Source organism: Microtus pennsylvanicus, chromosome 13 (genome assembly GCF_037038515.1).
Source record: "Microtus pennsylvanicus isolate mMicPen1 chromosome 13, mMicPen1.hap1, whole genome shotgun sequence".
NCBI classification, from domain to species: Eukaryota; Metazoa; Chordata; class Mammalia; order Rodentia; family Cricetidae; genus Microtus; species Microtus pennsylvanicus.
Genome location: NC_134591.1, coordinates 14,479,544 through 14,495,081, shown reverse-complemented (window position 1 = coordinate 14,495,081; position 15,538 = coordinate 14,479,544). Strand labels below are relative to the sequence as shown.

Below are 15,538 nucleotides of genomic sequence, written 5' to 3'. Positions count from 1 at the left end.
AGCTCAGAAACCAAGTGCAAATGCCTAGATCTTGTTCACAAATACAAACAATATTTAAGACTGAAGCAGCATCTCCACCACCGCTCTGAAATCTACCACTCCTATAGAGGTGTGTACCAATTAGGATTACCTAGACAAAACTCATACACTGAATTTAGAAGAACTTCATCCAAGAATTCAAGGATGTTCAAACTCTTTGGAAGAAGGACGGGTATGGTGTCTCATGTTCTTATCACAACACCCAGGAGGCTGATGCAGAATGCAGAGTTTGATACATGTGCCAGCCAGGGATACCTAAGTAGATCCTCCCCTAAAAAAGGCAAACAGAAATATAAAGCTTCTAAGTCTTCTTTAAAAGGAAATTCTCACATGTTAGGATAGTCACGTTGGTAGAGTGAAATGGACAGTGATATCTGAGGATATAATCACTTTGGTTAGAGAAAAATGAATATTAGCTATGAACAAAAACCCATGGAGATTTTCAGCCATATGTACTTCCAGCATTTCACCTTTTTCTTTCTCATAGTCTGTGTACAAGTTCTAAAATTCCTTGAAAAGGTGACATACTTAAATTATTGAAATTGGCACAGTTGGGCCGGGCAGTGGTAGTGCACGCCTTTAATCCCAGCACTCGGGAGGCAGAGGCTGGTGGATCTCTGTGAGTTCGAGGCCAGCCTGGTCTACAAGAGCTAGTTCCAGGACAGGAACCGAAAAGCTACAGAGAAACCCTGTCTCGAAAAATAAAAATTAAAAAAAAAAAAAAGAAATTGGCACAGTTTAACTCAGGGTAGCCGGAGAATGATGCAGTTTAAAACATAGCTGAGAAAATGTGTGGAGGGCGTTTATGAATTTAGGCTTTTCCAAAATGACTAGATTTTAGTAGCAAGTCATTGCTCATTAAGGTCTATGAGAAGAGTTTCAGTCATCATATGGGTTCAATATTATAGTCCACAGAACATTAGTTAAATACTGTTGGTTTGGAAATCTAAAACATAGCACACAGGCAGTATGCCATATTCCCTAGGGAATGCACAGCTTCCAAATGTGGCTGATAAAAATCAAGTTTAACCTTGAGAATTTAACAAATAGGTCTCTGAATTCTGTTACTGAAACATGGGGAGCATCCATGCTGATTTTGAGACCTGAGGTGAAAGGTTTCTTTCTCTTCCGTCAAGCATGCTTACAAGCCAAAACCCAGTTTCCCATCTAAGAGACAAATAAGATATGTCATGTGTTCTCCCAAGTTTACTGTATAACCGTGTTCCTTAGCCCAACTGTATCGATGTCAGGAGAGTTTAAGACTGCCCAGATAATTTATCTTGTAAAAGCTTATATATAGGAAAACACTAGAAACCTACAAGGCTATCTTAATGTTGAGAAGTAAAGTGATATAGTATGGTGCTGTTTTAGCAAAACTAAAGCTGAGATCTTTGAAAGTACCTAATTCCATATAAACTGATATAGAAATGTCTATGGCTTTGAAAACAGTATTTGTTTTATACTTTACATACAAAACCCAGTAAGCATATAAATGTACTCAAACCCCTGAGTATCCCCAATCCAAATGATCCTTAGATATATATGAGTTAATAATTATAACAATATCTAACCCAGTAAGTGTAACAATATTTCATTAAAACCCATTTTTTTAAATGATTGCTTCTATGAACTTTGCTTTTCCTGTAAATAAATCCAGAACCAGAAAGTCACAGAAAGTCACCAAAAGTCATTCTGAAAGCGAGGTCAGAGAGAGGAATTGAAGGCCAACCTTCTAGCACGACGATGCATGTCCTTCCTCATCAGGCCATCCACTATGACACGCCTATGAAGCTGAGAGAGCTGAACTATTCTAGTACAGCAGGCATGTAAATCGCCCAGACCAGGTTTGCTCTGCCTAGAGATACCAGCTGGTAACAAGCAGTCGTTTGCAAGAGCTGTTTTCAGTAAAACACACATTTTATCTTGACACTGCAGGCCTTCATTAAACTATGCACAGAAACTTGTTTTGAAATAACCAAATGAAATTCTGCCCCTTTTCTTCCTAATTGCTTCTAATAATAAAGTTAGTTTTAACTGGGCCCTCTGCGGCTGCGACATCTGATGGTAATGAGCGGTTCCTGGCGGAAGGCATTGTGACTTAAATACCTGCAGTTTATCTTTGTGTTGCAGGCCACCTCTCCTCCCCCTCAGACAGGGGAACTTATTTGGAAGTTACTAAATGAACCTTTGTTTGCTCCCTCCATTAATTACTCTTTGGTCTTGCAAGTTTGGCCGTCTGCTTTATTAAATGGCCTAAGGAGGTCAATTAAATTGCTGTCCTGTGACTTTTATTCTGTGGTGCTTCAGCATGTACCCAAGCTTGTGATGGCTTGCCTTAGCCAGTAGGCAGCTGGGCAGTCTCAGTCATCATCCATTTGACAAGACAGCAATTATTGTCCCGACCCCACAACATCCAGAGCCCTTTGTTTGTCCTTCCAGCACATTTTGGAAGAAGGACCAGGTCACCAAGCAGATTTAGCAGAGCACTGGTGGCTCAGATGATCTCATCTGTTTGTCCGTCATTCTCCTCCTGTCTTCCTGCTTCACCTTTCCCTGCCCACTTGATCTTTCTTCTACCACAGCAAGAAGAAAAGGAAATGGATTTCTGGTCTTTCAGACAAGAGTGTGCATTGAATTTCACTCTAACAACAATGCTATGAATAGTGGTTAGTAGTTACAGGGATGTAGAGCTCCATATTCTAGGAATCTTGAACGTTCCATACTTGATATGAGACCTCAAAAGAAGGTTTTATTCCCAACAGCCAACCTCAAACCAAATATTGAGCTAACTAACTTTTCAGTGATATTCATTGCAATTCATTTGAAAAAGTACACACACGTGTATATATGTGGGGTGGGGGTTGTACACATGGGTCCATGTTAATGTCAGTTGTGGTGCAGCAGGATACATAGTTCAGAACTGTCACCAACAATTTGAGTTCACTTGTGCTTTAGGGACCTCCTCTCCCGAAACACCATAGAAAACAATTTCAGCATGAGCCAGTAATTTATTAAAAGAAAAATTTAACAGATTTAAAAACAGGAGTTTATAGGAAGGTGATTCGGGGTAGTTAAGACATATTCAAACATGGGTAGGAGTTTTTCAAGGCAGTAGCACTTGAGTAGCCATACGTGCCATTTGGGTGGCTTTAAGGTTGTATCTCCAATGGTTGATTAAACCTTTCCCCTGCTTTCTGGTAACTGAGATTATAAGGTAGTTCCAATAGTGTCTCAGATGGGATTGTTATCTGGTAAGATGAAACCATGGGCCTACAGAACTGTGCAGGAGATTAAGATATATATTTGATGTAAATTCGGGTTTCTGGTAAGATTCCTAGAAAATTATAGTTCTCCAGCTGTGAAGAATGGTCGCATAGGCTTAGTCAGCCCTAAGGCAGGCTCACTGCTATTTAACATTCTAATCTGAAATATATGTATCTAAAAAGAAATATTTTATCTAAATTGGCAACCTTAATATATATATATTATATAATATATACATATATATTATATAATATATATATATATATATATATATTATATATTGGGTTTTCGAGACAGGGTTTCTCTGTAGCTTTGGTGCCTGTCCCGGAACTAGCTGTTGTAGACCAGGCTGGCCTCGAACTCCCAGAGATCCGCCTGCCTCTGCCTCCCGAGTGCTGGGATTAAAGGCGTGTGCCACTACCACCCGTCTTGGCAACCTTAATATTATCCTGGGATTCTTGTTGTCAGCAAGTGACAGACCTCAGCCTAATTCAAGAGTAAGGGGATGTTCTCTTTTTCTATGTCTCCATTATTCCCCCCGCATGCTTCTATTCTGACTCATTAATACTTTGTGAATGAGGATATTTATTGTCTATAGCTTTGGTGTCAGGAATTAAAAAGAAAGGGAAGACAACATGCCATTATACATGGGGATACCACTGTCAGAGGAGAAAGTGTCATCAGGAACATGGTTGTTTAAAGTAGGTATACTTTGTAGTCAAATGTCTTGGCCTACAGCTCAACTCTAGTCTTTCCTAATAGGTACATGGAAGCTAGCATGTTACTTGGCCCCTCAAAGCCTTTTTCTTTTGGATTACATGCAAACGATCCAATAATGCAGCTCTTGTCTTTACCACTGGAAACAGTTTCAGGATGAAGTACAGTTGAAAGCCTCAGCTATAGTTTAGTTAGAGTGTTGCTTCCTTTACTATTTTTGCTTCAAAGCTAGCTTCTAAGTAACATTTTTGTTTCCAAATTAAATTAATTTGTTTCTCTGTGATTAACAGTGAAGCCTGAACAACCTCATAGAACTACCACACTTGTTAATTTCCACCTAGCTTGTGGCTCTTCTCCGAGTTGTCCTCAACTAGAGATGGTGTGTAGACTGCCATTGCCTTTTGTACTGACTTTCCTCTCTAGACATGTTCTCCAGAATTCATATCTTAACAGAGTGGATTTGTTAATTTTTCTGAAAATATATTTTGCAAAGGACATTCTCTTCTGCCTGTTGCTTTCATTGCAAGATGATACAGGATGAAAACCATGAGTCATACAGGCATGGGTTACATGTAGTGATAACTGTCACTGAGGATAATATGGACCACATTTCTGTTTATTTCAGTTTGCATTCCCTCTGAACCATATTTTCTTACAGGAACTGATCTCTCTCAACTTTCTGTTTTGTCTCTGTCTGATTCACCTTCTGAATTCCTATGGTTTACCAATACTACTGTGACCTTCAGAGTCAGAACCTGCCCCTGAGAGAAAAGCTATGCTCAATTGTTTAAGCTACAAGTCTCATTGGCCTGTTGCTAAGAAATTGACAGTTCTTAGCATTTGAACAGCCAAAGCAGTCCTTGCAGAAGAGCAATGCTGTCTGGAATCCAGGTTGTTCAAGTGGAAAATTCAAGTTCTTTGATTTTTCCACGTGTATTGACTCTCTTCATTCTCAGTCAATATTTGCGTCCTTTGTGCATATAGTTATCTTGCTTCATTTCCTACAGAAACGTAGTGAAGACTGTTTATTTTAGCTTACAATTCCAGGCTGTGGTTCATCATTACCTGAAAGTCAAGTTTGAAGCACCTATCACATTGTACCGAGAGTCAAGAGTTGAAAGCAATCCACACATTTTCTTCTGTCACTTTTCTCTTCTTCCACAATTCAGGACCTCCTGCCTCTCTTAGGGAATGATGTTGGGTCTTCCTACCACAATAGTATAGTTAAGATACTATCCTATAAACATACCTGAAGGCCAACCTGATCTAGGAAATCTTTCACTGACAACTTATTCCTAGTTGATTCTATGTTGTGTCAAATTAACAACTAAAACTAACCATCAGCCAACACAGAAAATAAAGGTGTAAACTGAGTGGTTTTGATGAGTTTCACTAGGGTAACTCAAGAAACTAACAAACAAAAAGACTAAAGTCTAAGGTTTTTCAAAATAAAATATGATCGCTGCCTGAAATCCACAGCTCATTTTCAAACCACTGGAGAATGTGCTGCGATAAAAGGCACTGTGAGTTTTATTTCAGTTTCCATTGGAACTGCCAAGTCCTCTCAAGTTCTGCATAGTTCATTGATTCTGTAGCAAGCCATTTTCCTGCCCTAGAATGTGGTTTCTAATTGTTTCCATGTTTCATATTATGCCAATAAGCACATGGATTGGTCTGGGCAACCACATGGAGGAAAGAAAATCTTTGGAAAAAGTGAAGCAATGTTACAGTAAAACGTATGCAGCTGGCAATTTCACTCCAAGGGTGTTATTTGTGGGTGACTGAGTGCACAGTTGGCAGCCTCCCCTGAAGAATTAGTCTCCGAGGTAGGATTGGCCAAGGTGATTTCTGGCTCGGGAAATGCCCTTATTCACTGGATGATTGTCTACTTTTTAACTTTTTCCTTCATCTGTGTTCTTTTGACTGGCTTCTACTTTATCTCCCATCTAGTGGTTGATAAGACAGGGAAGCCTGCTTAGAAAATGCTTTTGCAGCCTTCTCAGTGTTCGAAGCTGAAATATCTGGGAAGAGATTTAAAGGACATCTATCATTTACTGGATCTCAGCAGCCAGCCTTGGTTAATTGCTGACAGATGAAACTATTGCTATTGATACTGTCTTTCAAACCTTACAGTATGAACTGACCAAGTTACAGAGAGCTCTTGTGGTGAGAGTTAAGGCTATAAATGTTTGAAATAGGAAGAGCAATTTTGCCACCTGACATATTAGACATGATTTGAATCGTCAATCGGTTTTTAAAATAATTCTAGAAGTCAGAAATTCTATTCTATCTCAAAATATCCATATTGTATTTTCCATTATAATTTATAGAATTATAGAATCAATTGATAACACCCATTACTAGTTCAGATAAAATGTTTTCTGTAACATGACCTTCATTGTTGCTTAGGTCAGAAGATATGAAAATCCCTTATCACTAAATCTTGGGGTTTGTGTGTGTGTGTGTGTGTGTGTGTGTGTGTGTGTGTGTGTGTGTATGTGTGTGTGTGTGTGTGAATGGATAGAGATCAGATGCTGTCAAAGCATGGGAGACCGGGCTGCTCTTCATTCATCAATGAGTTAATATTTCGGAACTTAGCATATCAAAACTTCATATTTAGGCAATGGACTAGTTCTAACCTAGTGATCACTCACTCCTCTAGTCCTCAATGTCCCTTTTGTAAACATCTCCAAGAAGCAGGGTGAGATGGAGACATGTTGCTATTTTGCCTTGTGTCTTTAAAAACAATTGTGAACAAGAAGCAGAAAAAGGAAAAAAAGAAAAGAAAAAGAAACCAGACTCTGGTCAAAATTTTTCTTCTTGTTTTTTAAAAATAAACCTTGAGCTTATTTTCCGAGCCTGATGTCCTTCAGGGTTAAAATGTGACAGGATCGCACTGGAGATTATAAATGGCAGGGTTGTTGTTTTCGTTGTTGTTATCGGTTTGGAGAGCCTGGCCATGGCCAGTGGCAGACTAATGCTTGGCTTCTCTGGTTGTCAAGGTTCAGCGAGTTTAATGGAGAGCAAATGCTTTCCAAATGCCAGGTCTGTGTCTTCTTCCAGATAGAACTGGAAGCGCCAACGGCCTTGAACATTTAATTTCTCAAACTGTAGCCCAAACCCTGCCTATCTAAGGCAACAGAAACTGCTTTTTTCCCTAAGCAACTTTGGGAGCAGCGGCACAAACATTGCCCCTGGAGTCTACATGATGTATGGGATTGTTTTGAAAGTTCTGGATAGTTAGTGTAAATGGGACACTGGCAACAAAAGGTGTGATGCTCATCTTGGCAACCAAACGGATGTCTGGGGCATTATCTAGCAAGTTCCACACTCCTGCTTTTCTCATGTCAGTGTCAGATAAAAGAGAAAGAATCCAGCCATTTTCTGGATACTGATTAGCTCTCCAAATTTCATCCTTCATTTCCCTTGCCATCTTCACTGCTAAAATGCCAGCCTACAGACTCAGGCCCAGTGTCAGCTAAAGCCATTTAGAAACATGACAATACATGTGAAAATCTCCACTGGAGAAGGCAGTATACAGTTAGTTCACAGTGACTGTGCAAAGCTTACTGTCACCCTAGTCATGCCATGTCTAGTATTCCTACACTGGGCTAAGTTAGTTTTTATGCATGGTAAAGTAACCTCCTTCACAACCCATATTTAAGGGACAGTATATTTATGATTTTTCTGCTTTCTGTCAATATAATTCTAGCATGGATGATGTTCAGTTAGCATGCAGTTTATATATGGCTTCTTAGTGCTGTCTCTGTTGACTGGTCTACAGAAAGTGTTCTTGTATAGAAGTACTTCATCAGCTAATGGAACAGCTTGATAATTGTGATACTTGACTGTAGCTGGTTCAAAGATTATGGCCAAACCAGAGACAGAATTGATTATAGGGCTGTTTGGGTACCGACTTGCTCCTTGGGAGTGACTAGTGATGAAATAAGTATTCTAAGGGCCCAATAACTCATTGGGAAATACTAATATCTAGGTATTAATATCACATAGTTATCTTTTGGTTTTAACAAAGTACCTAAGCTGTGGTGACTACCTTTTTAAGTCACAGACAAAGTTCAGAGCAAGCCTTCTGTATCAATAGCTAGCAGATACGTCAAGCAGTAAAAGAACAACTTTTAAAACCTAACAATTGATTCAGAAAATTTTAGAGTGTTTCATGAACTGGTAAACTGTTTTGTCGCATATAATTTGGATGATTGAGGGAATCATTTTTAGCATTATGATTGTAAAGTGGAGAAGCACTCGTGTCTGCTGATTGGATATTACGCACTTCATGTTCCTGATGGCCTCTTAACCATCGCTAAAGAGTGGCCAGTAAAGATCAAGTGAAAAGGGGAAGCATACAAACTTTGCAGCTTGGGAAACTATATGGTCAAATATAATAGTTGAATACAAAGCATAACACTGTCTGTAACATAACAGAGTCATTGAACAAAATATTAACCAATCTGGTATTAACATGGTACCAGGAGAGATATTATAACTTATAAAAGTTAACTTCTCAGTATGTAATTTTTTATCCACTAAAAATACACCCTGATATTTGTCTGAAACCTTTTTGAAAATTTCAGGTCCTATTATTGAATGACTATTTAAAGGGAAGAACGAATGTGACTTTGATTTATTTTATATGATGCTTCTCTAATTGCTTTCTACCCCTAAGAGAAAATCCTAACTCTAATAGCCACTATGGCCGCAATTGCTCAATATGGATTGATAGTTACTTTTCTCAAGTTACCATATCTTAAGCATTGCTAGCTGATTACTTCAGGTCCTTCTTTGGCTCCTGTACCTTTTGTCTTAGATTCGCTTCTCAAAGTATCCAGCAACAAGTACATTTCAGAGAAGGAATGCTGGAAATCTGGAGAGAAACTGTTTGGCTTCAAGTAAACGGCAGTTGGTGTGCCAAACTTAGTAAGTCTTTAGTAGATTTCAAGAGCAGATTGTGTTTTCAGAAGTGATGGACAATTTAAAAATAAGCCAATCTAAGCCACAACATATCTGTTTATAAAGTTTATTGGGTACTGCAGTGTGCCACTTCTAAGACAAGGTCTATAGAAGTGACCATGAACTAGCAAGAGAGGCTATCTACAAAGCAGGGTGCTAAAACCCATTGACTGTACCAAGGCCTACCACATATGCCTAACAACAACAGGTTTTGTTTTGAATGCATTTAAATAGTATGTATTGTTTTGAATTTTGAGGATGGTTTTATTAGAGTTTAAGAGGAAAACCTCAGAGCAGGCAAGCTGTAGTTCTTAGCCGCTGCTTGGTGGAGGAGGATAGAGAAGAAAGCAGAAGACAATGAATTTTGAGCACCAGAGAAGTCTGTGAGCAGCTACATGAGTGGAGAGCAGCAGGAATATTTAGAGAAAAAAGTGAGAATGTCTAGAGTCAGGGAAAACATGCTTAGGATTTGGGTTGATATTCAAAGAAGAAGTAGAAAGGAGAAAAAAAGAAAAGTTACATTTTTTGAGGTAGAGCTAATAAATGTAAGGGGGCTCTGTGGTCATCTATCAAGGGAGAGGCGTCTTGTGTGTACTTACCTCATTAAGGGGAAAATTATTCCACCCATCTCCTCGGTGTGTCTTCAGGCATATGATCTTTCTCTGGATTTTGTTGTACCTTGGTTATGAGTTGGCCAATTGGATTAACTATTAAGGTGATGGAAAAGTAGTATGATATTGTAATGTTACAATCAGTGGGACAGTTCAGAATGACATGTTTCTACCTGTCACAAGAGATAGAACACAGAACTCATTCTTGGGCCTGAGGAAGTAGCTTACTTCTAATGGACCTCCATGAAACCCTTTCCCTTGCAGATTACATTTTGAATCTTATTTCCTTTATTGAAATATTGTTTTCATTAGTTCTTTGAGGTTTGTATATGTTTTGAACATCTTTACCTACTCTTCCTCTAGTTCCTCCCAGATGCAGCCTTTCCCTACTTATTTTGTGTCTTTTTTCCTCAACCCACCAAGTCCAGTTTGATGCTGTATTTCAGGATGTGTGGTTGACTTAACATGATTTTTACTTTTAGAGAAAATAGACACTCCCTCTCCCATCAGCTATCTACTGCAAGTAGCTCATTGGCTAGCAGTGGGACTTCATGCCTACCTCCCTAAGATGTGGTTTGGCTTGAGTCTTCACTGGTCCTGTGTATGCAGTATAACCACTATGACTTAGTATGTGCGGCTGCCCTACTATCACCAGAAGACACCATTTCCTCATATTCATCTGCTTCTTGCCGTACGGATCTTCTCACCCACCTCTTTCAAGACACTATTTGAAATCTGTGTATAGATGGAGAGGGGGTGTAGATTTTCCAGTTTAGGGCTGAGTATTTTAGTCTCTCTTATTCTCTACACCCTGATCAATAATGAGTCTCTATATTAATCATCATCTACTGCACATGGGTACCTCTATAGTAGGATTTGAAGTCTTTTGGAAATATGCCAAGAGTGGTACACTGTATCACACTGATTCGGTAGTGCCCCAATAGTTTAAATCCCACTGGTGGTGAATAAATATTTCCCTTTCCGTATATGGAGGCCAGAATTTGTACTCAAGTTTTTTGATTGTTTGTTTGTTTTTAATCATAAGCATTCTGATTGAGGTAAGAAGGAGCCTCAAGGTAGTTAATTTGAATTTCTCTAGTTGCTAAGGATGTTGAACATTACAAAAACTATTTCTCCTTCATTTGCATTTCATCTTTTGAGAACTGTCTGTTTAGATTCTTGCCATATTTTTTAATTTGGTTTTAATTTTTGAGTTTTTTGTATATCCTAAATATGAATCCTCTGTCAGATATGTAACTGGTACAGATTTTCTCTATTTTATGGGATCTAATTTGTTAATCTTTGATCTTAATGCCTGTGCTATCAGTGTCCTCTCCAGAAATCACGCCCTGTGCCAATGAGTTCTAGTGTATTTTCTACTCTCTATTTTATCAGGGTATTGAGTCTTATGTTGAAGAGCTGAGAGATAAGGATCAGATTTCTTTCTTCTACCTGCAACTATCCAATTGGACCAGCATCCTTAGTTAAAATGTTAAGCAGGAATGGAGAGAGTTTACATTCTTGTCTTGTTTCTGATTTTAGTGGAAATATTTGAATTTTTCTCCATTTAGGATTCTGGTGACTATGGGCTTCCTGTATATTGTCTTCATTCTATTGAGATGTGTCCCCTCTCTACCTGTTTTCTCCAGGACTTTTATCTCAATTGGACATTTTCTTTTGGGTAGTTAATTTAGTTAGGGTTACTACTACTGAAATGAAACCATAACCAAAAACAACTTGGGGAGGTAGGGTTCATTTTGCTTGCACTTCCACATCACTGTGCATCACTGAGGTTAGTCAGGACAGGAACATAGAGGCAGGAACTCAATAAGAGGCCATGGAATAATGCTGCTTCCTGACATGGACTCCCTGGCTCACTCAGCCTGATTTCTTTTGACACTCAGAACCACCAACCAGGGATGGAACCACCCTCAATGAGCTGGGCCTTCCCATATCAATCATTAATTAAGACAATACCCTCCAAGATTTCTATAGCCCAATCTTTTAAAGACATTTTCTCAGTTGAGATTAACCTTAGATATCTATAGCTTATGTCAAATTGGCATAAAATCAGCAGGGCAGAGGTGAATTTTTGCCTGGGTTTACTGTCAGGATAACACTGCTGTCACTGGATGTATGGATCTTTTTATTTATGGCATCTTGATTTAATTTTTGTAGATTCATTATAATCTAGAGATTCATTAGTTTGGGGGAAAATCTAAACATATTAATCTCTAAATTAAAAAAAAATGGCATCATGAATCAAATGAACCTAATAGATATCTACAGAATAATCCACTCAAACCAGAAAGTATACACAGTCTTCTAGCAGCTCATAAACTTGCTTCAAAATAGACTACATATAAGACACAAAGCAATTCTCAATAAAAAAAAATAAAGTGTTCAGATTATATTCTTCATTCTCTCTGATCACAGAGAAATAAAGCTGGGTATCAACAGTTATACAAGCCACTGAAAATACATAAATATATGGAAACTAAAGAACAAACTACTGAACAATTGGTGAAGGAAGAAATCAGAGAGGAAATTTGAAAATTCCTAGAATTAGATGAAAATGAAAACACGATGCACTAAAATCTATGGAGCACAGATAAGGCAGTCCTTAGAAGAAAACAGTATTGCCAATGTTAAAAAATGAAATATCTCAAATTAGTAGCTTAGTAATTAACCAAGTTGTGTATTCTTCCCCGGTGAAGACTGTTTCTGCCACGGTCAGCATCCCTTAGTTGCCTGCAGTGTTTATGTAAGGTTGAGGCCTCATGGGATTTCCCTGGTCCACTTTGCCATTTCTACTGCTGTTATCCTTGTTCAGTTCTTGTTTAGGTAGCTGTATTGGTGAGACTTTATGGATGTAACTTCTGATTTTGATAGGAGACAGAGTCTCAAAGAAAACATCCTGATCCTCTTATGATCTTTCCACCCCTTCATCTGCAATGATCCGTGAGCCTTAGGCTTAGGAATTTTGTTACAGGGTTCCTAACTCTGCATTTGGATTGGTTGTGGTTATCTGTAATGGTCTCCATCTGTTGCAAAGAGAGGTCTCTTATATAGGGGGTGAGAATTACCCTTATTGGATGGTCAGCCCTGAAAACATGCATAGAAGTAACATTACACTGACCAAGCCAGTGTATTTATATATTTAGGAAAAAAATACATATGCATGTATACATATGTATGTAACAGTGATATTTGAGAAAAGAGACCATGAATTCAAAAGAGAACAAGAAGGGATATATGGGAGGGTTTGAAGAAAGAATAGAAAGGGGAAAATGATGACATTAAAGTATCAAAAAATAAATCTTTCGAAAATAACTTACTGATGTACCCCAAATCCTTAAAATAAGCAAGAAATAGTAAATCTCTCTGAAACATCTATTTTCTCATAATCTCAAGCAGCACACACTGATATTAGAATTGAAAATACTCATGTAGTATAGGGCTAAGAATAAAAACCTTAAAGTATTTATCTCTAAATTTCAGCTCTTCATCCTGTGAAACCATATCCTCTGCCAGGTAGACTGAGAATGAGTGAGAAAGGAAGGCTTTCCTGTGTATGAGAGAGGACCAGCAATGGAATGTTTTTCTGCCATTGTTCTGTTGAGCTTGGGGGAAGCCTCTTCCGGAACACTGATACCATGGTTGTTCACATGCACACTATGAGCATACAAAGTTATTTTATCTGCTGCAGCAAGATATCAATTTGATGTCTTTTTCATAATTTCAAACAACAAAAACAAATGACTTTGGCTTGATTTTTGTGGGGTTTTTTCCCCCACATGGATTATTGTTCCTTAAATCATGTGCCTCCCTTCATCTAGGATTTTGGTAAATTTGTCAAATATGGTGTGGGCTTAACAAATGGTCAGATATATGGAGGTGTTCAACCTATGCTCATCAGTATTTTTCTTTGAATAACTAACTTTCTTTTGTGCTTTTTCTTTGAATTGCGGCCTATGATAGAAATAAAAACGCTAGATTAATCTGTGAATGTAGAAAACATATAAAGAATTTTAATACTATTACAACTCATTTTTTTATCAGAATTTGAATCTTAGTTCATGAGGTGATTTTGTGTGGTCTCATAGGTGAGAGAAAGGTAGTGGAATCAACCTTGTGAACTTAATTTCTGCATCCTAAATAGATAAACACAGTAGACTAAATAGATAGACACAGTAGAGTGTCTTCTTCCTTTTTCTTGTCAATGAAATCGTCTAGTGGTGAAAAACGTCTCTTTTAGAAGGACTGGTATTTATGCAGAAGCAGCCTTAGTGCCAGAGGACAGACTCAATGCAAACCAAACTGCAGTGACTTTCGCGGAATGTTGTTAGTATTTTATTAAGCTGAAAAGCAAATAATTATCTAATAATTCTGTTTACTAGACCAAAAACTACTAGAAGCTACGAAAACAATGACTATAACCTCTTTGTAGCTCAAAAACCATACTTTATAATCATTTCTTTTCAAATAAAGGACACCATATTCCTCCTTCACCTAGAGAGATGTATTTCATTTGATCACAGTGAAACAACACTCCCACTTTTCTTTTCTCTGTGGCAGAATGGGTAAATATTTTCCGACCTATGACCTCACTAGAAAATATAATGCCTTTGTCATTTTTATTGTGCTTTTTGCTGCACAGTGGGCACATAGAGTAAATCTGAGGCTTACTGCAGTGTTGGAATAATTCTTTGTTACATCTAACTAATTGGGTTGAGTGGTTCTTACATGGCTTGTTCTACTCCACATTGAAATCGTAGGCCATTTATCTAAAATGAATTGTACGGTTTAAACCACTTTGACTTAATGACCCTCCAAAACCATGCTTAAATACCCGATATTACTGTCCCCACAGATGCTACATATTTCATTTGTCGTGCATACAAATACCATTGTTCTTCTATTTTAAGAAACACTTATTGTCTTGTGGATTACACTTTGATATATTTTTCTAATTATTTCTAGTTTCCTTTAAACAAGCATATTTGTAAATTATAAGAGTCAGTTAAGGAATAGTATGTGCCTTTAAAATCTTGATAGATGAATGCTATCTAGCCATGTAGTTTAAATGTCTAAGTATAATCTTTCTGATGCGAATCATAGTGTCTACCCAATAACAAATGTGTTTTCCCCAAGTACTCTAAAATTTCATTTATCTCTCTCCTTATTTTATTCAGCAACAATCTGCAACTTATTTTTCTTCCAGAAAATTGAATCTGTTACTGCTTAATATTCCTCCCCGTTTTTAAAATGTGGTTTATATTGGCATCAGAGCAGCAATTTACATATTTGGGGATAACAAGAATGCATGCCAGAAAAAGATCAACATGAAATGAAATGCAGAAAAGCTGTTTTCCTTCAACAACAACTCAAAGGGAAGCTAAGAGAAGAGTTGATGAGCATCTGGCCTGAATGTGTCACTTCTTTCTTTAGGTGAAGTGTGACCAGTATTGGCCCAGCAGAGGCACTGAGACTCACGGGTTGGTCCAAGTGACGCTGCTGGATACTGTGGAGCTGGCCACATACTGTGTCAGGACCTTTGCACTTTATAAGGTTTGCTCTTTGTCTTTTTTCTCCTTTGGTGTTCCTCCCATTATTTAAAGAAACCAAAATCCCTGAAGTCTTACCTAAATCTTGGTCCCACTCTCAACAGAGAAGAAAGAAGTCATCCTTGAATTCTCAGTCAGCCTAGCCCCTTTCCTCATGGACTAGTGTTTTATCAGTAACTGTGAAACCTATGCTCTGAGAAAGTTTCCCAATGGAAGAACTAATTATTCCCTTGGAATACACAAGAACACTCCTGACACTTGCAGCCAGATGCGGAGTGATTCTTACATGAAATGTTCACCTGCCTGAGCAAATACTGCTCATTTAGGGAGAGCTCAGGACTTGGGGCTCCAGGTAGTGTTTATTAGAAGGCT

The 15,538-nt window shown here is 38.1% G+C and overlaps 1 protein-coding gene across 33 annotated transcripts in view; it reads left to right on the top strand.

The window, feature by feature from the left end:
* Ptprd (protein tyrosine phosphatase receptor type D) overlaps positions 1–15,538 on the top strand; it is a 2,195,185-nt gene that overhangs the window by 2,136,379 nt on the left and 43,268 nt on the right. For all 33 annotated transcript variants that reach the window (XM_075945536.1, XM_075945538.1, XM_075945537.1 and 30 more), the window contains one exon: positions 15,051–15,170. In XM_075945536.1, coding sequence (XP_075801651.1) covers positions 15,051–15,170 — 120 coding nt within the window. The remainder of the gene's footprint in view (positions 1–15,050; positions 15,171–15,538) is intronic.